At 44.1% G+C, this 24,248-nt stretch overlaps 1 protein-coding gene across 1 annotated transcript; it reads right to left on the minus strand.

The window, feature by feature from the left end:
• Nucleotides 1-493: 493 nt before the first annotated feature.
• On the minus strand, nucleotides 494-24,148 carry LOC134791254 (WD repeat-containing protein 81). Its single transcript, XM_063762236.1, has 22 exons — nucleotides 23,833-24,148; nucleotides 22,876-23,755; nucleotides 21,604-21,760; nucleotides 20,515-20,674; nucleotides 18,453-18,577; nucleotides 16,884-17,050; nucleotides 15,787-15,961; nucleotides 13,067-15,291; nucleotides 11,922-12,079; nucleotides 11,436-11,453; nucleotides 10,191-10,378; nucleotides 9,588-9,663; nucleotides 8,669-8,824; nucleotides 7,713-7,862; nucleotides 5,991-6,001; nucleotides 5,789-5,929; nucleotides 5,141-5,233; nucleotides 4,658-4,865; nucleotides 3,209-3,499; nucleotides 2,107-2,250; nucleotides 1,464-1,570; nucleotides 494-725 (listed from the first exon to the last, which is right to left on the minus strand). Exons 1-22 carry the CDS (start codon nucleotides 24,037-24,039, stop codon nucleotides 494-496), a joined length of 6,069 nt encoding a protein of 2,022 aa, XP_063618306.1. The 5' UTR covers nucleotides 24,040-24,148.
• Nucleotides 24,149-24,248: the final 100 nt, after the last annotated feature.

Genomic DNA, 24,248 nt, shown 5'->3' on the forward strand with positions numbered 1-24,248 from the left:
CGCGAACATACATACAGACAGACACGGCATAGGACTTTGTTGTGGTGTTGTAGATCGTGATGTGCATCTAATGCAACCTTCTTCTCGTTTGGCTTGGTGCCATAGCTGATGCCAAGAGAAGCGTCGCTCGGCCAATGTTACGACATAAAGATTGCGCCAAGCGAGACATGCTCGCCTTCAACATCCCGGTTCACAAATGGGAGAAACTTGCCGAGGACAGAGTCAAGTGGCGCAAACTGGTATTTGAAGGGCGTAAATTTCACGACGACGCTTGGTTTAAGGCACTCGCAAGTATGCGAGCCAAGCGTCATCAGCCCGACACCTGCTTGCCACGGGCACATTACACCTGCCAGGCCTGTGGTCGTGTTTGCCGCTCCCGTATTGGCTTACACAGCCACGAAAAACGTTGTCTCCCTACCTGACACAGCTTGTACAGTCTGTAATAGAATCGAAGGCCACTGATGATGAAATGGTGATATTACGTGGTACACTATCAGCACAGTAGACTTATGGTACCATTATCGCTGCCTAGTAGAAGGAGCCTGTTAAGCGGTAAGACAGACATACAAGTGAGCACCCCCCGGAAGGTGTCGGAGCGGAGTTTGGTGCTGGAGAAGCTGGCGTCCTGGTCGAGCGAGGTGTGCACGCCGATGCGGTTGTTGGTGGTGCCGGAGATCAGCTCGTTGTAGAACACGGATAGGCAGTGGACAGGTTCCGTGGTCCCTCTGGAGGAAAATGTTCAATATATCATTAACTTATTGCAATAAACAGCAGTCTGTTGCATTATGTACCTTGTGCTGTAGACAACAAGGTGTAAACTCACTTGAGGTGCGCGATGAGCTCTCCGTCGTCGACCTTCCACAGCGCGGTTACTTGGTCCAGCCCCGACGTGACAGTCTGTTTCATTATGAACCTTGTGCTGTAGACAACAAGGTGTAAACTCACTTGAGGTGCGCGATGAGCTCTCCGTCGTCGACCTTCCACAGCGCGGTTACTTGGTCCAGCCCCGACGTCAGCAGTCTGTTGCTGTCAACGGCCGCCAGTCGTAATACCTGCATTATGAACCTTGTGCTGTAGACAACAAGGTGTAAACTCACTTGAGGTGCGCGATGAGTTCTCCGTCGTCAACCTTCCACAGCGCGGTGACTTGGTCCAGTCCCGACGTGGCAGTCTGTTGCATTATGAACCTTGTGCTGTAGACAACAAGGTGTAAACTCACTTGAGGTGCGCGATGAGTTCTCCGTCGTCGACCTTCCACAGCGCGGTGACTTGGTCCAGTCCCGACGTGGCAGTCTGTTGCATTATGAACCTTGTGCTGTAGACAACAAGGTGTAAACTCACTTGAGGTGCGCGATGAGTTCTCCGTCGTCGACCTTCCACAGCGCGGTGACTTGGTCCAGTCCCGACGTGGCAGTCTGTTGCATTATGAACCTTGTGCTGTAGACAACAAGGTGTAAACTCACTTGAGGTGCGCGATGAGTTCGCCGTCGTCGACCTTCCATAGCGCAGTGACTTGGTCCAGCCCCGACGTCAGCAGTCTGTTGTTGTCAACGGCCGCCAGACGTAATACCTGCAATTTTAATTGTTTTAAACGGTTTATAGAATACAACACATACTTAGGAATGTTTTAATAGATGGGCAGTCGTGTAAAAAGTATCGATTGCATGACTACGGAACCCTATATAGGTTGCCGTAAAAACCTGAAGGTGATATATTTTTGGCCGGTACTGTATGCACGCATAGGCAGCGCACGAACGTGCTGGCTGGCGCTGTAGTACAGACGTACATACCTCCCCGTCGTGAGCACGCCAGTGTGCCCGCGGCGTGCCGGCGCGCGCGTCCAGCACCACCACGTGCCCGGACGCCAGCCCGCACGCCACCCACGACGCGTGCACGCACAGGCAGCGCACGAACGTGCTGGCCGGCGCTGTAGCAGAGACGTACATACCTCCCCGTCGTGAGCACGCCAGTGTGCCCGCGGCGTGCCGGCGCGCGCGTCCAGCACCACCACGTGCCCGGACGCCAGCCCGCACGCCACCCACGTAGCGTGCACGCACAGGCAGCGCACGAACGTGCTGGCCGGCGCTGTAGCAGAGACGTACATACCTCCCCGTCGTGAGCACGCCAGTGTGCCCGGGGCGTGCCGGCGCGCGCGTCCAGCACCACCACGTGCCCGGACGCCAGCCCGCACGCCACCCACGACGCGTGCACGCACAGGCAGCGCACGAACGTGCTCGCCGTCGCCGGTAACTGGAACAAGGCAGACCACTGTGAGACCATAGTGTTCATTGTTCAATGGTGTGGACATTTTAGTATACCGTCAACCGGGGTGAATAAGGATAGCTGGGGTGTATAGGGACAAAACTTAAAATGTGATTTACTTGACAATTTCTTAAAAAATACCCACACAAATTGTATCATACAAAACCTACGATTATTTCCAATGATACAATTTGTGTAGATATTTTTTAAGAAATTGTCAGGTAAATCACATTTTAAGTTTCGTACTACGAATGATTGAATGAACGAATGATTAATGGGTGAATAAATGAATGATTTTTTGGAAGAATGAGTCAATTAATGATGGATGGAGAAATAAATGAAAGTAGAATGAATTAATGTTGCGTATAATCTAAAATATCATACACAAAACACGGTGTATACTAGTGAGAGTGAATCTTTCTCACCTTCAACTCGCTGGTGTAGTTACAAGCTCTGGCATCGATGACTTTGAGCGTCGCATCCGTAGTAGCCGCTATGATCACAGGAGAGGGCCCCGGGAACGTCCGCACTATGCTCACGGGCGATTTAATACTGTCCAACTGGGACACGACGTTCTCCATGAAAGGGTCCCAGATGTGGACGTTAATTGGACCTTGTTATAACCTAGATACTCAACGGCTCGATTGCCTACATTTGTCCAATTTATCTGTTATTTTAGTAACTGACATATAAAAACATAGTTTAATAAGTAGAGTCCATCTAAACTCCGCGTCAATTACGCAAGAGATTGTGAAAACGAGACCATAAACGTCAAATTACTACGAATGATTGAATGAACGAATGAATGATGGGTGAATGAATTAATGAATTTTTGGAAGAATAATTGAAAGAATGATGGATGGAGAAATTGAATGTAGAATGAATGAATGTTGCATATAGTCTGAAACTAAAAGATTATATACTAGTGAGAGTGAATCTTTCTCACCTTCAGCTCGCTGGTGTAGTTACAAGCTCTAGCATCGATGACTTTGAGCGTCGCATCCGTAGTAGCCGCTATGATCACAGGAGAGGGCCCCGGGAACGTCCGCACTATGCTCACGGGCGATTTAATACTGTCCAACTGGGACACGACGTTCTCCATGAAAGGGTCCCAGATGTGGACGACGCTGTCGGTCGAGACGGCCAGGCGGAGGGACTCGAGGAACGTGAGGGATAACACGCCCTTTTTGTGGCCCGTGTACGTCCAGTTGCATTGGCTCGTGGCGTTGCCGTCGCCCTGAAAAAGAGTAAAAAATTAAATCCATTTTACGTAACACTATGCTGGACACTACGCCAGACACAATAGAAAGCACAATGGGATTACGCGTATAGGCGTCTAGTGCCCACCAAGGTGTTAAGCATGCATGAGCACGAAAGAAAGAGATGCATCACTTTTTAAAACAAATTTCAAAATATAAGAGCAACTGTTTCGACTATTTTCGCTTCTCAGTAAGTGAGTGAATATTTAAATATTATATTGCTTTACATCGCGCGATTTACGTAAACTAAGAAAAAAAAACACCCAATTATATTTTTCCACAAATAACTTTTTTACTATGCTCGTTATCCAGTCAGTGCATAGACTTGACGGAGTGTGTGTGTGTGGCCGGCGAATGTCTGCAACTATACCTTCTCTCTGTCTGTAACTATATAACCTGGTTCCTGAGAGACCACAGCCGCACAGTCTTATCCTTACTGCCACTCATGAAGCTGTGCTCGTTATCCAGACAGGGTATGGACTTGACGGAGTGTGTGTGGCCGGCGAATGTCTGCAACTATACCTGCTCCGTGTCTGTAACTAACCTGGTTCCTGAGAGACCACAGCCGCACAGTCTTATATTTACTGCCACTCATAAAGCTGTGCTCGTTATCCAGACAGTGTATGGACTTGACGGAGTGTGTGTGGCCGGCGAATGTCTGCAACTATACCTGCTCAGTGTCTGTAACTAACCTGGTTCCTGAGAGACCACAGCCGCACAGTCTTATATTTACTGCCACTCATAAAGCTGTGCTCGTTATCCAGACAGTGTATGGACTTGACGGAGTGTGTGTGGCCGGCGAATGTCTGCAACTATACCTGCTCTGTGCCTGTAACTAACCTGGTTCCTGAGAGACCACAGCCGCACAGTCTTATCCTTACTCCCGCTCATGAAGCTGTGCTCGTTATCCAGACAGTGTATGGACTTGACGGAGTGTGTATGGCCGGCGAATGTCTGCAACTATACCTGCTCTGTGCCTGTAACTAACCTGGTTCCTGAGAGACCACAGCCGCACAGTCTTATCCTTACTCCCGCTCATGAAGCTGTGCTCGTTATCCAGACAGTGTATGGACTTGACGGAGTGTGTATGGCCGGCGAATGTCTGCAACTATACCTGCTCTGTGCCTGTAACTAACCTGGTTCCTGAGAGACCACAGCCGCACAGTCTTATCCTTACTGCCACTCATGAAGCTATGCTCGTTATCCAGACAGTGTATGGACTTGACGGAGTGCGTGTGGCCGGCGAATGTCTGCAACTTTATTTGCTTCAGGTTGAATCGGGACTCTTTGTCTGGACGCCCGATTTCGTGCTCCCAGTATATCAGCCAGTCGCCACGGAGATGCCTGCGGACAATATGGATATTTTTTTTTTTTTTAATACCATGCACGTCATACAAAGCACTTGTCATACATGCGGTCATCGCAGCCTACCAACTCCAGAAGTGACGCATACGCGTTATCAACCCTTTCTTTTTCTTTTAATTATTTTTCTTCTAATTAAAAGTTGGAATATCTCCAAGGAAGTGTAGCATCACGGTATATGGTATTACCCTCAACAACCCGCTAAAAACTTCACCCTGTAGAGGTTGGTGATGATGAAATGATGAACATGAACCGACCTGTTAGTCTTGACGCCGTTGTCCATCTTGTAGGCGACGACGTCGTGCTGCGACGACTGCGCTCTGACGTCATCGACGGCCGCGACGTCGATCCTGTTCCAAATAGTTGCATTAATGGATTTTTATTCGAGTAAAATAAATAAATGGCTTTTTAGTGAGCAAGTGGAGTTGATGCTCTTTCTATGCTTATATTACAAGCTATTATTTAATTTGCAATGTATGTATGTAACTATTTGTACGGGTCAAATCTTGCAAGTTAAATTAGACCCACTTCCCGGTTTCCGATAAAGCTGAAAATTTGCTTACATATCTAAGTCGAGTGACAATGAATATGATGGTACCATCGAGCTGATCTGATGATAGAGACAGGAGGTGGCCGTAGGAACTCTGTGATAAAACAACGCAACCTAATTGTGTTTGGGGTTGTTAGTTTTTTTTAATGAGTATTAGTTGGCTGTGGAAAGAAAAGTACAGTCAGCGATAAAAGTTTGTACCAAAAATTAAATATTTGCCAAAAAACTTATTTTATTATATACAGTTCGTGTCATTCACGATGACGCGCAGATTTGTCAAATCTAACCTTTATTAACAAGAAAATACGATTCAAGGCACGCGTCTTCGTGAATGACACGATCTATAAATAAATACCTGTTGCCTACTAGAGTGACATTCGAGCCAAAGCTATTGGAACTAGACATGTGCTCGATCTCGGGTCGCGGGGGAATGTCAATCTTGCGGCTGATCGGCTCGTCGCTGAACGAGGCCTGGACGCGGCCGCGGAGTGGGGAGCTGAAATAGTTTAGTAGTAAGGACTTTTACAGTACATATGCCACATATGGTGCTCTATTACGACACACTGTGCTATAATAAGCACATTACGTAGCTACGTCAAATATTTAAAAGGCCATATGTATGCACTGTAAAACGTACGATACACGTGTGAATAGTTATTCGCACTTGTATCGTATATAACTATTATTTTTATTTAATTTATTTCAGAAACAAACAGTCTCGTATTGTTACATTAGATACAATTGTATTTACTAATATTGTAGACTTAGTTTCGTTAATTGAATAATGTAAACCTAAACATTCAAACATTAAAATATGAAAGTATATACGAATTATGAATTATCTATATGAATCGGTAATGATGATAACATTGTTACCTGACTGTGAGCGAAGCACTTCGCTCGTACTTCCTGCAGAGCGCTCGGATGGTGTCGCTGTTCTTCAGACACCGCTCGATGGTCTCGGCTCCTATGAACCGTGCGAACGTGCTGTACGCCTGGTAAGCCAACTCTTCGTTGAACACTATAAGGAGTTCTTCATCCTTACCAAACTTGTAATGATGACATCATTTTTACCTGACTGTGAGCGAAGAACTCCGCTCGTACTTCCTGCAGAGCGCTCGGATGGTGTCGCTGTTCTTCAGACACCGCTCGATGGTCTCGGCTCCTATGAACCGTGCGAACGTGCTGTACGCCTGGTATGCCAACTCTTCGTTGAACACTAAAAGGAGTTCTTCATCCTTACCAAACATGTAATGATGATAACATTGTTACCTGACTGAGAGCGAAGCACTTCGCTCGTACTTCCTGCAGAGCGCTCGGATGGTGTCGCTGTTCTTCAGACACCGCTCGATGGTCTCGGCTCCTATGAACCGTGCGAACGTGCTGTACGCCTGGTATGCCAACTCTTCGTTGAACACTAAAAGGAGTTCTTCATCCTTACCAAACATGTAATGATGATAACATTGTTACCTGACTGAGAGCGAAGCACTTCGCTCGTACTTCCTGCAGAGCGCTCGGATGGTGTCGCTGTTCTTCAGACACCGCTCGATGGTCTCGGCTCCTATGAACCGTGCGAATGTGCTGTACGCCTGGTACGCCAACTCTTCGTTGAACACTATTAGGAGTTCTTCATCCTTACCAAACTTGTAATGGTGATAACATTGTTACCTGACTGTGAGCGAAGCACTTCGCTCGTACTTCCTGCAGAGCGCTCGGATGGTGTCGCTGTTCTTCAGACACCGCTCGATGGTCTCGGCTCCTATGAACCGTGCGAACGTGCTGTTCGCCTGGTACGCCAACTCTTCGTTGAACACTATAAGGAGTTCTTCATCCTTACCAAACTTGTAATGATGACATCATTTTTACCTGACTGTGAGCGAAGAACTCCGCTCGTACTTCCTGCAGAGCGCTCGGATGGTGTCGCTGTTCTTCAGACACCGCTCGATGGTCTCGGCTCCTATGAACCGTGCGAACGTGCTGTACGCCTGGTATGCCAACTCTTCGTTGAACACTAAAAGGAGTTCTTCATCCTTACCAAACATGTAATGATGATAACATTGTTACCTGACTGAGAGCGAAGCACTTCGCTCGTACTTCCTGCAGAGCGCTCGGATGGTGTCGCTGTTCTTCAGACACCGCTCGATGGTCTCGGCTCCTATGAACCGTGCGAACGTGCTGTACGCCTGGTACGCCAACTCTTCGTTGAACACTATTAGGAGTTCTTCAACCTTACCAAACTTGTAATGGTGATAACATTGTTACCTGACTGTGAGCGAAGCACTCCGCTCGTACTTCCTGCAGAGCGCTCGGATGGTGTCGCTGTTCTTCAGACACCGCTCGATGGTCTCGGCTCCTATGAACCGTGCGAACGTGCTGTACGCCTGGTACGCCAACTCTTCATTGAACACTATTAGGAGTTCTTCTTGGGCCTGAGACAGAATATTAGATATTACAATACAATACTATCATATCAATTCCACCCACAGTACATATGGTGCTACTTTACCGCACTAGTGCGATAATTGGCACATTACGTGACTATGTCAGAAATTTAAAGGACCAATATGTACTGTAAAACGTTGTAAGATACATGTGCGAACAGGTAATTCGCAACTCGTGTCGATCTAAAATACTCCACTCGTTGTTGATTTCCTATTTATCGCACTTGTATCGTAATGTGCTATTATTGCACACTTCACACAGTTTAAATACAGGTAATACAACTCTCTTTATTGCACAACTCAAATCTTTAGCAGTTTAAATACACTTCTAGGGTGACTGCTATAGTTATTAGCCACTACATAGTAATTGGACGCTCCTAACCAATCAGAAAGAAACAAGCCAATTGAAGCCTTATCGTTAAGAGTGGCCAATTACTATGTAGTGGCCAGTTACTACAGAAGTCACCCTAGGTTAAGAGCCCATCAACGTGCGCACTAGCGCCACTGCTAACGACTACGCTAAGCGCTACGACAAGTACCTATTTATAAAAGGTATAAAACGGCCGTTTTAACTTTGGACGCATAGATTGACGAATCCAGCAACATAAAAACTAGTTTGATGTATTCAAAAGGTACTTAAATACACAACAGCGTAGCGGCCCCCTTTTTTAAATACCTGTCGTTAAATTTAAATAATCACGATTATTTAGCAGTGGCGCTAGCGTGCACGTTGATGGGCTCTTAAGTATATGGGTCAACACGGCCGTTGCGATCGGTATCTACATCTTACTCACGTCGGGGGGTCGGTCGGCCAGGTTGGGGGGAGTGCAGGCCAGGTCGGGCAGGTCGGCGCGGAGCACCCGGCCGTCGCGGACGGTCCACTCGGCCGTGGTGCCGTCGCGGCAGATCTCCAGGAACCCCTCTTTGCCTTCGGGCGCTTCGGTTTCCGTCTTAAACAAATTATACTTATTAAGTTTCGGGAAATGTTATAAATGAAAATCAAAGACATACGGCGCGATTCGGGAAATGAATTAGAGATTCACTAGATATGAAATAGTAAAGATATGTGACGCTCCACGGCAAAAGGTACCATTGCCCCTGCTGAATAATAATAGCGTAAGCGCCAGCCGCCATAAGGTACCTTTTACTGTGGAACGATCTTTACTATTTCATATCAAGTGAATCTCTAAATCATTTCCCGAATCGCGCCGATAGTCGGATTTTAAGTTACAAAATGATGAATAGAATCAGGCGTTACTTTGCGGAAATCCGTATTACTAATTGTACCAAAATATTACTTTGCTAATCCGCGAAAAAATAATACCGTTACTGTAATACCGTTATATTACTTACTTGCGTATTTTTTATATGTAATTGATAACGGGTTAGCACTTGTTGACTAGCACGTTATCTTTTCGCGGATTAGCAAAGTAATATTTTGGTATAGTAACGAGATGACACAATATTTTTGTACCAAAATATAATACAAGCTTCTGGTACTTCAATATCCTTCTTGTATAGTAAATTCCTCCCCCCTTTTCACCCACTTAAGGGATTATTTTACGGTATAAAAATCTTATGTCCTTTCCCGGGATTCAAACTATCCCCATCTAAATCGGTTCACCGGTTTAAGCGAGAAGAGGTAACACATAAACAGATAGAGTGACTATCGCATTTATAATATTAGTCGGGATTGTGTTGTGAGTAGCGTACCTTTTCAGCAGTGGACTCGTCCTGTTTCGGCCAGTTGTCCAACTTGCCCGTCGCCTTGTCGAAAGCTAAGAAAAACCTGAAATAAATATAAGCTGATATAGATAGCCGTGTTAGGCGGTTACCACACTGGCTTATATCCAGGATTAATCACACTTAAAAATAGTATTTAAAGGAAAATTAAGTACTCGACTTTTTTATGTCGTGTGCAAGCATAACCAATGGGATACGCCTTAAAAAAAATATTTTTGAAATGTCGGGTGGAACATTTAGATCTACATATGGTTCACCCTCTTTTGCAGAGTTTCTTATCTTTTTGTATTTATTTTTATGGTTCCGTACCCAAAGGGTAAAAACGGGACCCTATTATTAAGACTCCGCTGTCTGTCTGTCCGTCACATGAACCGACGGTTCGGTGCTAGACGGTTGAAATTTTCACTACTTACTTATTTCTGTTGCCGCTATAACAACAAATACTAAAAACAATACAATACAAATACAACAAACGTGATTTTTTTACCGTTTTTTGCGTAATGGTACGGAACTCCTCGTGCCCGAGTCCGATTCGGTTTTTTTAACCATAAAATGCTTGTCGTGTCGGGTTACCTCTGCAGCGCGGGCACGCAGAGATGTTTGCGCGTCATCTCGGGCCCGACGCGCAGCGCGAGCGCGCGCAGCGCGTCCAGCAGCTTGCGCGCCACGGCCCGCCGCGCGCCCGCGCCGCCCGGCCACGCCGCGCGCACCGTGGCCGCCAGCCGCAGCGCCGGCTGCAGGATCATCTTCAGGAACGTGTCCTGAAATAACGCCCTACATAAGCGCAGTATAAGGAAGGTATCTTTTAGACCCGGTAGTCCTCGTAATTCTCGTTTGAAATTCAAAATCTCGAACACATTTGCTTACGCGCGACGGTCCCTTAGAAAACCTGCTTACATCTGTCGTGTGGTCACTTGTTTTTACCCGAGATCCGCTCTTTTTTTTTAAGTAAAAACTTCTTTAGCGGCGCTGTGCACTTTTTGTGATGGGGAAAAAATGTTAAACTCGCGACAGGTCACGTGACCGACAGATTCGACAGGTTGAAAATTCGTAAGACGGACACGTGACCTGATCGAAAAACTGTTACAATACAATGTCATTGAGTTTTCACTTCTGCCGGTACTCACGGAGTGCAACCCGTTGTTTTTTTTGTTTGAAGTTGGATTACACGACGTAAATCGGTGTACACTGACATACCTAAGTAACGGCGAATCTAAGCCATCTAACCTTTCGCCCACTGTTGAGCTAAAAGAATAACAGTTCTATAAACCTATAAGATAGACAAACGTAAGTATGAATACAATACTTTATAAAAAAATGTAAGTATTGTGTACGAAATCCTTGGCACACAAGTCCAACTTGCACTTGGACAATTTTTTAACCGTTCGAACGCCATGTGGTAGACAGGCTACAGAGCCCTCTAGCGGCGCGAACAGTCATCGACATGAAGCTATGAACTTGGTACACACAACTATAGACGAGTTGATATATTGACTTACCTGCAACTACTCCATGACCTTAGCGTCACACATGTAAGGCACCGTACTTGACAAGTTGTAGGCAGGCGATAGCACCGCCCTCTAGGGGCGCGGACAGTCATCGACATGAAGCTATGAACTTAGTACACACAACTATAGACGAGTTGATATATTGACTTACCTGCAACTACTCCATGACCTTAGCGTCACACATATAAGGCACCAAGTACTTGACAAGTTGTAGACAGGTTACAGCGCCCTCTAGCGGCGCGAACAGCCATCGACATGTAGCTATGAACTTAGTACACACAACTATAGATGTGTTGATATATTGACTTACCTGCAACTGCTCCATGACCTTAGCGTCACACATGTAAGGCACCAAGTACTTGACAAGTTGTAGACAGGCGACAGCGCCCTCTAGCGAGGCGAACAGTCGTCGACATAAAGCTATGAAAATACACACAATAATAGATTTGTTTATAAATCCACTCACTTGTAATTGTTCCATGACCTTAGCGTCGCACATGTAAGGCACCAAGTACTTGACAAGTTGTAGACAGGCTACAGCGCCCTCTAGCGAGGCGAACAGTCGTCGACATAAAGCTATGAAAATACACACAATAATAGATTTGTTTATAAATCCACTCACTTGTAATTGTTCCATGACCTTAGCGTCGCACATGTAAGGCACCAAGTACTTGACAAGTTGTAGACAGGCTACAGCGCCCTCTAGCGAGGCGAACAGTCGTCGACATAAAGCTATGAAAATACACACAATAATAGATTTGTTTATAAATCCACTCACTTGTAATTGTTCCATGACCTTAGCGTCACACATGTAAGGCACCAAGTACTTGACAAGTTGTAGGCAGGCGACAGCACCGCCCTCTAGCGGCGCGGACAGTCTTCTTCGGCATGAAGCTATGAGCTCCCCCATGTGGGGCAGGTATTGGAAGATGATTAGCTGCTCGCCGTACATAGCTGAAAGAATATTTTAGTTAGAAACGCACATAAAAAGTGTATAGGATTGTCGAGCAATGTGCATTGCTTCTCACTCTCTCAATAAGCAAAATGTAAGACGCAAAATACACATTGGACCAAGAAATTGCACAGGTGGAATAGCACCTTACGACAGTAACCGCTCCTGTTTTTTGCCCCAAAATGCCCAGTATTTATTTCTTTATTGACCGAGCGAGCGCGACGCACGAAAACAGTCAGACGTACGATTTGCTCAGCTTGAGCTTAAGCAAATCGTAAGTCTAACTGTTCTCCTCTACAAGCATTTTTCAATCGATACTCGTGAAAGTTTTTTGGGTGGGTATAGGGTAATACGCCAGTAACTGGCCACTTTTAGTAACTGGCCGCCCGAAAGTAAAAATGAATTCTATTCACGTATAAATAGAATTCATTTTAGTATAAGGTGGCCAGTTATTGAAAGCTAGCCAGTTATTGAAACCTATAAAGGTGAATCATAAAATCAAAAATAAATCTCCAAAAATAAGGGGGTGCGGGGGACGAGGTGAGCGAGGTCCCGTGCTGTGATTGGTCTGTTCAAAGACACGGACGTCACACAAAGACACTTTCGACTCGAAAATGGAGTAAAACCACCGTATTTGTGGCAGAGGGGGTAGAACTACTATGCTCAGTCTGGAGGATGTCTTGTATGTGAGGTGAATAGAATTCATTTTTAGTTTCGGGCCAAAACCGGCCATTTACTGGCGAATTACCCTACATATTTTTTTCATTTCAGTTCTTGGGTTTTTTTTTTCAAAATGTCGGAGCCATAGTGTTTCACAAGATCTACAGCTCACAGAGAAGTCACAGAGACACTAGTTTCATTTTAATTTATATCTTAAGATGCCGAAAATATTACTGTATCGTGGGAATGCTTCATTACCCGTTTTTTTTTTCAAAGCTAAAACTAATTTATATAAGTTTCAATGGTTTAGAATAGTCTGGTATACTCACCAACAATGGTAGTGAGGCACTTTATCACCTTCGCAGCGTTCCTGTCCCCCACCACCTTGCTGTTCGCTATCGAGATCTCGTCGAACTCGTCCTGACCATCCCCCTCCCAAGGCGCCAAGTTGTCCTTCCCGATATAGCAGAGCGTCAACATCTTCAACAAGTTCCGAGTTATGTACCTACAAGTCAGCACTGGACCTAATCTATGAGCCAACCAGATCAAGCTCTCTGAACTCATATCTGATATCTTACACATATTCTGTTCATCTTCCTGAGAATCCTCGCCTATGCTTTTCGGTGACGCGTCTTGTCTATTCAAATCTAAACTCTTTATCCTGCTGTGAGCATCATTTCCCTTATCATCATCAGCGAAGTGTAAGTAACTTGTGAACATCTTCTTAGGGATGTCTATTGTCGGCGACATTGGCCCTCTGGTTGGTGTCTCTTGCGTTGGAGTTTCGTCTTTAGTTATTAAGACATTAAGTTCTTTTTGAGGTCGACTAGTGGACGGACTGAAGTCCTTTGAGAATACTTCTGCTGAGGGTGACGGTGTGTGCAGATTACCGTCATGGTTAACGTTCAAAGTATATGAATCCATGGAATCTGCAGGAGATTTACTCCTGCTGCTGCGACTAGGTAATCTTTCCTTATCTGTTTCAAAGTGGAACAAATCATTCTCACTTCTGTTATCAGCGTCTTTCTCTTTAGAATCATTCATCTCCATCTTATCAACGCTAGGAGTCATAACGTGTTCTGAACCGTATGAAGTGTCCGGAGAGAATATGTCCGTATTCGAAAGTGCGCTTTTCAGGTTATCGTCGGAATACCTAGGTTTTTTATTAGCCATGGATCGATGATGACATAAATGTCCTGGAGAGCCGACTTCCGTGGTAACATCTTTGTAACCCCCTACGGCTTCTACTAGATGCTGAGTGAAGTTGTCCAGGAAACATTGCAGGCCTAGTCTGACCATGAGTTGGAGCAGGAATATATGATGGTACAGCTTGACAAACTTCTGTTTACTGGCCAGTCCTGATGAGGAAACTGGGTCGGAGTCGGTCAGTTTGTGTTGGTCTGGCTTATCAACGACAAACTCATCGTCCTCGTAAAGATTCAATATATGTTTGAGGAGTTTTCTTCTCGTCTGTGCCGGACCTAGAGCTTTGCTCATCGTGTCGAATAGATACCACGCCGCGAGCACTGAAGTATCCTTATTCTGAAGCAACTCTATGTAGTGTGTCAAGAAGATATCCAGGACATCAAACTGATTGTTACAAGTCACTTGGTTAAGTAGCACGTCTAAATGCGTCGCGCACGCCTGGACTTTCCCTTCGGCTATCCTTTGGCTGAAATACATCTTAGTTTTGTCGACGTTCTGATATGTCTCGCACTGTATGCCGTCACAGTCGTACATGTACAGGATGTTTAAGTCGTTGGCCGCCAGTTCGTATTCGTGAAGAGTGCTTAGGAGCTTATAGAGGGTGTTGAAGGATGGTGGGAAAGGGATTAAATGTTGTGATAAGAGTGGTTGCAGCAGTTGAGATGGCGTCGGTGGGGGTAAACCTTTGTCTGTCACTATGATCTTCTTTAAGGGTTCGTCTTTCTTCGCGCTAAATACGTTCTTGAAGCTCAAGCTTGGTGGTGAGATGTTTAGAAGCAACGAGGCCACATAGCTAACGCACTTTGGCAACGCGCCAAAATTATGCTTCAGCACGGTTCTGCAGCTATTATAGCGCTCTATAAAATTCCCGCTATTCGTCCTCAAAGGTCTCATATGGACATGCATGAATATCTCGACTATGAGACAGCCTAAGACTAGCATGTCCTGTCTTCTGCTTTCCGTCACAAACTGCTTGTAAACTGTCGCATCGGTGGTGTAGCGAGTGTTAAAACTCCTGTTCTTTCTTTCCTTCAAGACGTCCAAGTGTCCATCGTTAAACTTCTTTATATAACCCTGATCATACAAGAACATGTGATTCGTGAACGCTGTATCGTCATCTTTGGAGGTGCTAACCGTTTCACTTCTATCAACAGGGACCAAGTTTAAAGTGTTGACATTTTTATGACGCTCTTTCTCTTCTGCTTTTGAGAAGAAGGCGTTGGTTCTGAAGTTGTCGAGGGCCTCTAACGCTTGTATGGACGCGACCGGGTTGAATTCTTTGGGGAGGTAGATGACGCCTTTGCCTAACTCTGATCTTTGGACCCTGTAGTGCTTGGAATGTGCGGACCTAGAATAAAAATAAGTGTGGTTAAAATTAACATTAACCGTGCGCACGAATTGTAAATTGAGTCTATTTGTCGGGTAGTGTTCCCTGGCTGTGTTTGTACTGAAGTGGATATAGCTTGCGTTATTATAGTTATTTGCAATGTATAATGTCTTATGGCATACATATCTGGGGCAAAGCGACACATACTGTTTTCTTTCCGCAAAGAAAGCGATTCGAGAAATTATGACCCTGTGTTTGTATAATGATGATTTGAAGATGTTAGCTGTATTATAGCAATTTTCACCAAATCTTGCCTTATGGCCTACTCATCTGAGGTAAAGGCCGTAAAGGTCTCAAACAATAACACGTTAATTCTAAAGATTACTTCATATTGTTTTGAAGATACTTGTCAATACTACTGGAATGTTACTCGCTGCTTTTGCTGCGTTATCTAGTATGTGGTGTCCAAGTATGAACCTAGATTCTTTAGATGTCATAATGAGGATTGGAAGGTACCTGTCGATGCTACTGGAATGTTCCTCGCCCTTGCTGTGTGAGCGCGCCCGGCTCGTGCTCTTGTGTCTCCGGACCCGCGCGGGCACGCTCAGGCGAGACACGTGCTGGGGCAGGTGTTGGGACTCTTCTTCATCATCAGACCCTTCGTCTGAGCTGTCAGGCTTTATGGATTTTCCTGGATTTTGGAAATAACTTTTGAATTTTGTAACGCTACCGGGCGGGGCTAAATACAATTAACATTCTGAAAATGTCGTTGATGTTTTAAGATCTAGGTCTAGGATTGTGTACGATGTGTCTAAGAAAAATAATTTCCAATCATTAAAATAATAAAGCCTAATAGGGAGTATTACCGCAATGTTCTGCCGCCAGAGTGCAGCACTAGTGCACCCAGTAAACCATAGAGCAACTTATGCATACTAGGCCTTAAACAGTTTTTGACAAGTTTTCACTATTACATTGATGCATCAAGGCAGTTTGTTTACAGGTGGCCTACCGCGAAAGAGAGGCAGATAACGAAATTTCGTTATCTGCCTCTCTATCGATCGAATAAGCAAGAGTGATAGAGACGCAGAAACCGAATTTTCGATTTTCGTTTTTCGCGGTAGGCCCTGTGAGTATGCTAGTGACGCCCTCTATGCAGAGTTTTGCGAAATATTCCCTATTCAAATTGCCGATTTAGTTGAAATTAAAATTGCCAAATATGTGACGTCACACCCGGCGGGAAGAGTTTGTCAAATGTGAGGAGGGGGAAGGATTAAAAAATCTTGTAACTCGTGTGACGTAATTATGAATGATCCCCAATCAATGAATCTTTGCGAATACCACAGAATAAATAAGAGTACTGCCGTACAGAAAGGAAACTTCCTACAAAACCGAAGTTCGACAGCAGTTCAGGGTCGAATCATGCTGTCCCTTTCTAATATATGGCACTATCCCTTTCGGCTATTTAGGGTTGTCTAAATTCATTCTTATCTGTGGTCGTGCACGCAAAGGGACGTCAAGTTGTGTCAACCCTAATAATTGCTCGGAGCAATGCTGAGCCGAGCGGAGCCGAGTTTGGCCAAAGTCAGGAGTTTCGCACCCCTGCTAATACTTACGACTGGTCCAATGCAACGCGGGAGGGGAGGGTCGCCCAGGTCGGGCTGCCCGCGGCGGGTGCGGCGCGGACAGTATCTGCACCCCCGCGCCCCGTCGCAACGTTGTATGACCGTCCACCAGCGACAACCATACATTCTTCGCCTTTACTGATGCTGGGCCGGACATCCTACACAATAAATCAAAATTAAGAAAGTTATTCTGCAAATGGAGTCCATCTAAGCTAATTCAATTCAATTATTTATTTAATTCAAGATAACAGAGATCCCATTGTGTTAGTATTACATAATAATACTAAGCCCGCAGGGCAGCTTGTGGCGACCTGTTGGGGAGTAACGACCCCCACGGACCCGAGTGCTCCCGAGAGTCGGTCAGGGTCTCCGTCTCCGGCGTGTCTTCGTCGGTCGGAGTGGACCCCAAGGAGACCCGCAGGACTCTCAGCTCTGGCTTGCCTTCATTGGCCGTCCAGAGGGGAGTCGCTAGAGCTATATGCTCCAGGGGTGGAAGTGAAACATGCATAAGACGCGAGTTGGCACGATGCATAAGACGCTGTTACCAGCCACTGGGTAGAAAGCGGCGCACACCTCTCGACACCCCTGAGCCGCTCACCCCGATGTTGCTCCTGGTCGTCTTCACGACGGCAGTTTCAGGGGCCCATCTAGTCAGCGGCAAGTCACCACCTGCCTCGATAACGTGTTTTAGCATTGTTATGGCAGGTGTCCGGACTTCTCTACAATAGCCCAGTTTCATTGTCCACCCAAACTTCAATCCATAGACCGGTATACTATTCACTTTTTCTACAATAGTCCCAATGCCTGCTGCGACCGGTTCATGGGTGTTTATTGTTGCGCCTGTGAACGGGTTCCAGCAGGCGTTCTACATGACATTAAAGCTCTCCAAGGGGCCTCTACGTGTTGGATTTATATCCCCACGCAAGCCTATCAAAAGACCGGGATATATAGGCCCGTGAATTCCAAAATGGAGAAACAAATAATAATGCACCGACTAGAGAATAACAAAATGAGGAAGTGTCATTTTAAACGTCATAGTTCCATAGAAATTTGACACTAAGGATGACATTTTCACACTTTGTCATTACAAATGGCATGCAGAGTTCATGTGGTCCGACTCTAGTCATTAAGGACTCATACAACTTAACTAAGGTCAACTGGGATAATGCGTCGCTTGAGGTAAATGCGTCTTTTAAACGTTTCTACTAAATGAAACATTTTAGAACTACTGCAACCCTCCCTGTAAGAAGTGTGGCCACTGAACTTTTAGTGTAGACGGCTATAATAGTTATATGTACATACATAATATGTTGCTTTTGGAAGATATCTTCAAAAGACGCATTTACCACAAGAGACGCATATACCCCGGTTGACTATACATTTACAGTGACGTCTTATTTACTATATTAAAAACAGAAAGAGCATCATTTGGTCATCCATGCATCGATTGTAAATGCGATCGGGCCAGTAAGTAAAAAATACAAAATGGCGACCACGTGAGATACAGCGTGGCCATTCTGTATGAATATTACTTATTATGTGGCTAAGATGATAACTTACTTGTACCCAAAGGTGATGTCGATCCAGTGATGAAGGTTCTCGGAGACGTGTGCGCTCTCCAAGGCTTCTCTATGCTTGGTGATGAAGTCCTCAGCACAAGTGGCCCACGAGGGTATGCCGAGATCCTGCGAACATGGTCTCAGTGAACATGTTTTCTTATAGTTTAGAAAGTTTCCAGGTTTTAATGAATTACATCATTATAGGTACCCTCTTTAAGAGCTTTTTATCCCTCGTAAGAATCATGATCCGTTACATCGTAATAATTACTTCAATAATAGCAACACTCTTAGGTAATTTTAGTCGTAAGTTTTTAATATAAGTATAATGGTACTACGGCAAATATTCATTGAAAATTTCATGGTACAAAAGGGGTTTCAATCGATGTGTGGAATGGCGGCACCGTCGTCGAACCCAAGCCACTTGGCAGTGGACTTAAACCGGTGGCGTGTGCCTCGGATACACATGCTGGTGGCGCGTATAACGGCGATACTGGTCCTGCATCTCAGCCAGCCCAGTATGGTGCTTAGTGAGCGGTTCCACCGTTGAGATAGTTTCTGCCATATGTTTGATAAAGGAGGATTTGTACGTATCAAATGTTTGGGGTGCATAGACGCTGTCAACAGATGTTACAAGTGGGGTGAACGTTGCATGTCGCATTTCGCAGGCCTTGGAATATTTTTAGGTAGGTAATTGTCCTTAAGCGGATCGTATATTATTGCATTATTGCAATAATCCTACAACCTTATGGTTTACATTACTTATGAATTATCACTAAACAGTGTGACGATGATAATTTACATCATTTTCTAATAGAACAGTGCAGCATATTTTATTTCATTTGATTTCAACACAAGAGATTTTTCTATATAATTTTCAGTATTTTTTTTTTATTATTGGGGTTACGATCTCTTTCTAATGAGTTTTTAATAATTGACCGAAGCGAAGCGAAGGTCTACGTTTTGACTCGGGCATTTTGCTTTCGTATGTCCGGATGTTCTCCTCTACAGGTCGCAATTCTTAACCGATTCTCGTGAAATTTTGTGACCGAATTTTATGACTAAATAATTTTTTTTTGTCAATCCGGTTTTTAAATTTTTTTAAAAATGGCGGAGTCGTGATACCTGGCGCCTAAACAAATAGTCGTATCGATATCATAAGACTTTTTTCTTTTTGAGACATGTTTACAGAGTTAATAGCAAAAAATGCAGAAAAAAATTATCGCTGGTTTAGGCGGTATTTAGATATTTAATTTTAACTAATTTTAATTTGAGAAGGAGTAGCTAAATTTCGTCAACCCATCTAAGAACTATTTGGCTCAGTTTGTAAACGTTCGCTTTTTCTGTTTGCACAGAGGGTCTGGGTTCGATCCCCAGTAATTGTATGCTGGGATATTATAACTTTTTGTATTTTTTTACACATAAATTTCGTATTGTTTTTCTTTAATTTACTATACACCGTGTTTTTATTGAATTCCGTTAACTTCGGGGTATAGTTAAGTACGTTTATAAGAACTAAATGGCATAGTTAATTATCAAAAAAAAAATTTTTTTTTGTTTCCTTTTTTGTTTTTTTTTTTGTTTAAAAAGTAATTAAATGTAGCATATAGCGTTGTTGTAACACGGGCATTACATTTAACTCAACCAAACAATTGAAATCTGTGACATATCAATGTCATTTCGTACATCAATCGACCGAGATTGTACTTAAGTTTAGTAGCAAATGTATGAACTCATTTTAAACACTAATCAATATGTAAGCCGGCCCTAAGGCAAGTGTACACGCTTGTAGAGGCCTTATAGTAAAAAAATAAATTATGGATTATCTCCGAAATGGACTTAATTAGAACATCGGTGTCTTTGAGAAAGTTACTTGATTTAAGCTCAGGAATGCACCCTTGAAATTAACGGAAATCAAAAAAAACACGGTGTATTTAAAGCTCTTAGCACCATGTTATTTCAAGCTCTGCTCGCGAGGTCTACAGCTCACAGAGCCACTAGTTTTAAAATTGATTTCATAACCACTGAGAAACAATTTGATTTATAGTAAACAACCCTCTTAGTACCGGCAAATCCTCATGCATGCTTCGAAAAACAGCAGGGTCAGTGTAGAACTCCGGTATGCACTCATCTGGCGTCCACTCCTGCATACGCTGGATGGATGCTGGATACTCTGCTGGAACCCATTTGTTGCGGACATGCTTGCAGAGAATCTCTTTTGGGGTTCTGTGAAATAAATAACTGTTACCTATGCAGTTATCACACTGTTCTGGTCAGGGGCGTATTTTGAAATTTGGCGCCCCGGGCCAATACGTTTCGCCGCCCCAGAAGTCAAGGAAGAAAAACGAAATGCAATTCGCCAGGGGCGGCATATGCCGCCATGGCCCGGGCCATGGCCTGGATGGCCCTAGGATAAATACGCCCCTGGTTCTGGTGCACGTCGCATTGACCATGAAATTCGTAAGCGCTCCGGCTATACGACTTTCACTGTTCAATGCAATGGGGTTGGCCGGTGGAAGTTTTAAGCAGATGGCGCCATCATAGCTTGCCCTGTCAATCCCTAGAATTGTGTCAAATTTTATTTTTTTTAATACCCTGGATGCCAGCCCTTTAAGCCAAATCTCATAGAAAAAGGGGCAAGCTATGATCGCCATCTATGCAAACCTTTGACAGTTGCCAACCCCATTAATGCAGTAAGTAAAAACCTCAAATTAAAATACATTAATAAACTAAATCGTATCGCAGTATTCTAGGTGTTAAACTAACTGATCGCATAAGAAACACCACGCTGCGCTCTAAAACCCGCATTGCTGACGTATTAGGCGAGAAAACCGCTAGGCTCAAATGGGACTGGGCCGGTCATGTCTACCGCAAGCATCCAGGGAGGTGGGCTAGCTTAGCCACCAAGTGGATGCCGGTAGAGGGGCGTGGACGCGGTAGGCCCAAACGGAGATGGCGGGATGACCTGGACAACTTCCTGAATAACTGGCCGGAGCAAACACCAAATCGGGAGTCATGGAAATTAAGGGGAGAGGCCTTTGCCCAGCAGTGGGGCACTCAAACAGGCTAGGAAAAAAAAACTAAATCGATCATTACAATGAATACGCGCAAAATGTCTAATCCTAGTCTGTTTTACCGAAAGACATTTTCCTTACCTTCTGGCCAGGTAGACATAGCAAGTGATGTCAGAAAGGGCATCTGTAACATGATGCGGTGTCTGCTCGGCGCAGGTGACGTCATATGTCAGGTCTAGCTGCCGATCACCTTTGTTCAGTCTGTACTTTGACTTGCTGAGGTCGCGCCAATTCTTGCCTATGGACATGAAATTAAGTATTTTTTAGTATTATAACCGAATCTGTAACTCTACGCTGCGCTCAAAAAAGCGCATTACTGATGTTGGAACTAAGACCGCCAAACTGAAATGGGACTAGGCCATGTCTGGCGCATGCACCCACAGAGGTGGGCCAAAATAACCACGGCATGGGTGCCGCAGGACGGGCGAGGATCTGGTAGGCCCAGACGGAGATGGTGGGATGGCCTAGACCGGAGATTGCTCAGAACCGCGCATTGCCCAGCAGTGGGACACTGCATAGGCTTATATTATAATCATGCAACAAAGCTTTTTTTTTTAGCATTAGAAATAAGGTAAACAATCTTGATGTGTCTTTTAATTGAAACCGTCTCTTCATGTGGTTTGGCACTCACCGCAGTTGCATGGCTAATTTGTCAGAGGTATTCTACGGAAACCTATTTAAAAACTACTTATTTGCGCCGTAATAAATAATTTTGTCGAATTGGGCCTCTATAGTTCGTATTTTTAGAATTAGAAATAAGGTAAACAATCTTGATGTGTCTTTTAATTGAAAAACACATTTTAAAAATAAGTTACGGCAAATATGTAACAATTATGAATCTAATACGATAATTTATATTCTTCTGCTTTCATAAATAATAGTTACTAATTTTTAAAAAGCGTTTTTCAATTAAAAGACATGTCAAGATCGCTTACCTTCTTTCAAGTTCTTTCTAATGCTAAAAAAAACGAACTATAGTTATTTATTTTATTGATAGTAAAAAGAAATATGAAAACAATACTTAGTGACAGGCATCTATAGAACTCAATTCTGCTTGCTGATGTCCACCATTTATTAAATTTGAAGGGAAGGATAATACAAAAAAAAAACGGTTAAGTGAGAGTTAAGTCACGCTTGACTGCACATTTCTAATAGGTTTTAATTTTTATACCCAGTTTCGGAGATAAAGGGGGGGAATGGTCGGACAGACAGATGCACGAGTGATCCTATAAGGGTTCCGTTTTCTTTTTGAGGTACGGAACCCTAAAAAAATCATAAGAGACTTCATCACCATCATTTTCACAGTGTTTATCTCCTTCCCTGCTCTTCTAAGTAATGACTGTAATCAATTACCACATCTAGATGAGAAATCCGTAACCCAGGGCACCATGAAGTGTGCCTGCGGGTCATTGGCCGATCTCCCGGCCAGGGTGTTCAAGTGCAGCAGATAGTCCAGGTTCGATATCCGGCCCCGCACCCACAACATGCACAGCTTCTCAAACTGCACCACTTCATTCCTCCCCCACTCTTCCCCCCACTTCCCCTGACTTGTAGCCGGGGTAACTTGCTTCCTATTCGCCTCATAGATTAATGAAGCGTCCAGAGTGTGAATGTTATTCGTAACAGCTGGCAGTATCTGTAGCCACATATTCTCTGTCAAATAAATATCTTGCAATGCCAGCGTACCCAGACTCAGCCCACGGTCGCTCATAGCTTTAAAAACATTCAGGAGCTGATACACTAAGAACATCCCCCGCCCATAATTCATATCAATAAGATTTGGGCTAAAATTCAAACAGTCTAGTAAGTGGTTTTCGTAGTGGCCTCTGTATATTATATAGTAGTTATTGTCAGTCTCTAATATGAACATAGCTGCTAATAAATTGACATGGGTTTCATAAGATTTGGAGACATGTTTGTTAGGAATGATTTCTTTGTACTCTGTGATCCTGCCGGAGCCGTCGCTCTTTATCCTAATTATGTTACAGCCGTACAGCCGCAGCAGCACCTCCGACAGCAGTTGGTCATGCTCCAGTAAGTTTACTATAGCACTCTCTTTTAAATTCTCATTATTCTGACAATATTTCTTATATGACTCCTTCCATAAATTTCTGTGATTGTTCTGTGAGACATATTGGAGTAGCTGGGAGAAAGTTAGGGGAGTTTCGGGGTTGGTTTCGTGTAGTTTGTAACGAGGAAGGGGCAGTACCTTGGACACCTTTTTATTTAATACCTACAAAAGAAAGAGGCGTTAATCATTACTCATTCCGTAGTTTCTTGCATTACTTTTACTTATGAATAGTTACGTACCCTAATGAATATCGTCCGCCAGGGATAAGGAACACTTTCACCAGCTTGTAATGCGAAATCTACATCGTTCACTGTGTTATCTACTTCTAAGTTCTTCAGCCATTTCTTAAGCCAACTGCTGTGCACGACAACGCTGAACAAATTTGCTGAGGCAGTAGTGAATATGTTCTTATTGCTTATGCCTAATTCCTTAACAATATTATCCATGTCTATAAACTATAATCTTTTGTTTTGTTTTCTTTTAGGAGGTTAACAAATTTGACATTACACATTTGTTTTTGACAGATCAGATCGATTAGATTTATTGATATAGCAACACTCCAATATCTCCAATGCAAAATGGAATCTTTCTCTGTCATTTTCACGTTTCGCGATAGGCCCTCTGAAATAATAAACTTATAAAATGTAATTATAAT

This window comes from Cydia splendana, chromosome 6, assembly GCF_910591565.1.
Source record: "Cydia splendana chromosome 6, ilCydSple1.2, whole genome shotgun sequence".
Lineage (NCBI taxonomy): Eukaryota > Metazoa > Arthropoda > Insecta > Lepidoptera > Tortricidae > Cydia > Cydia splendana.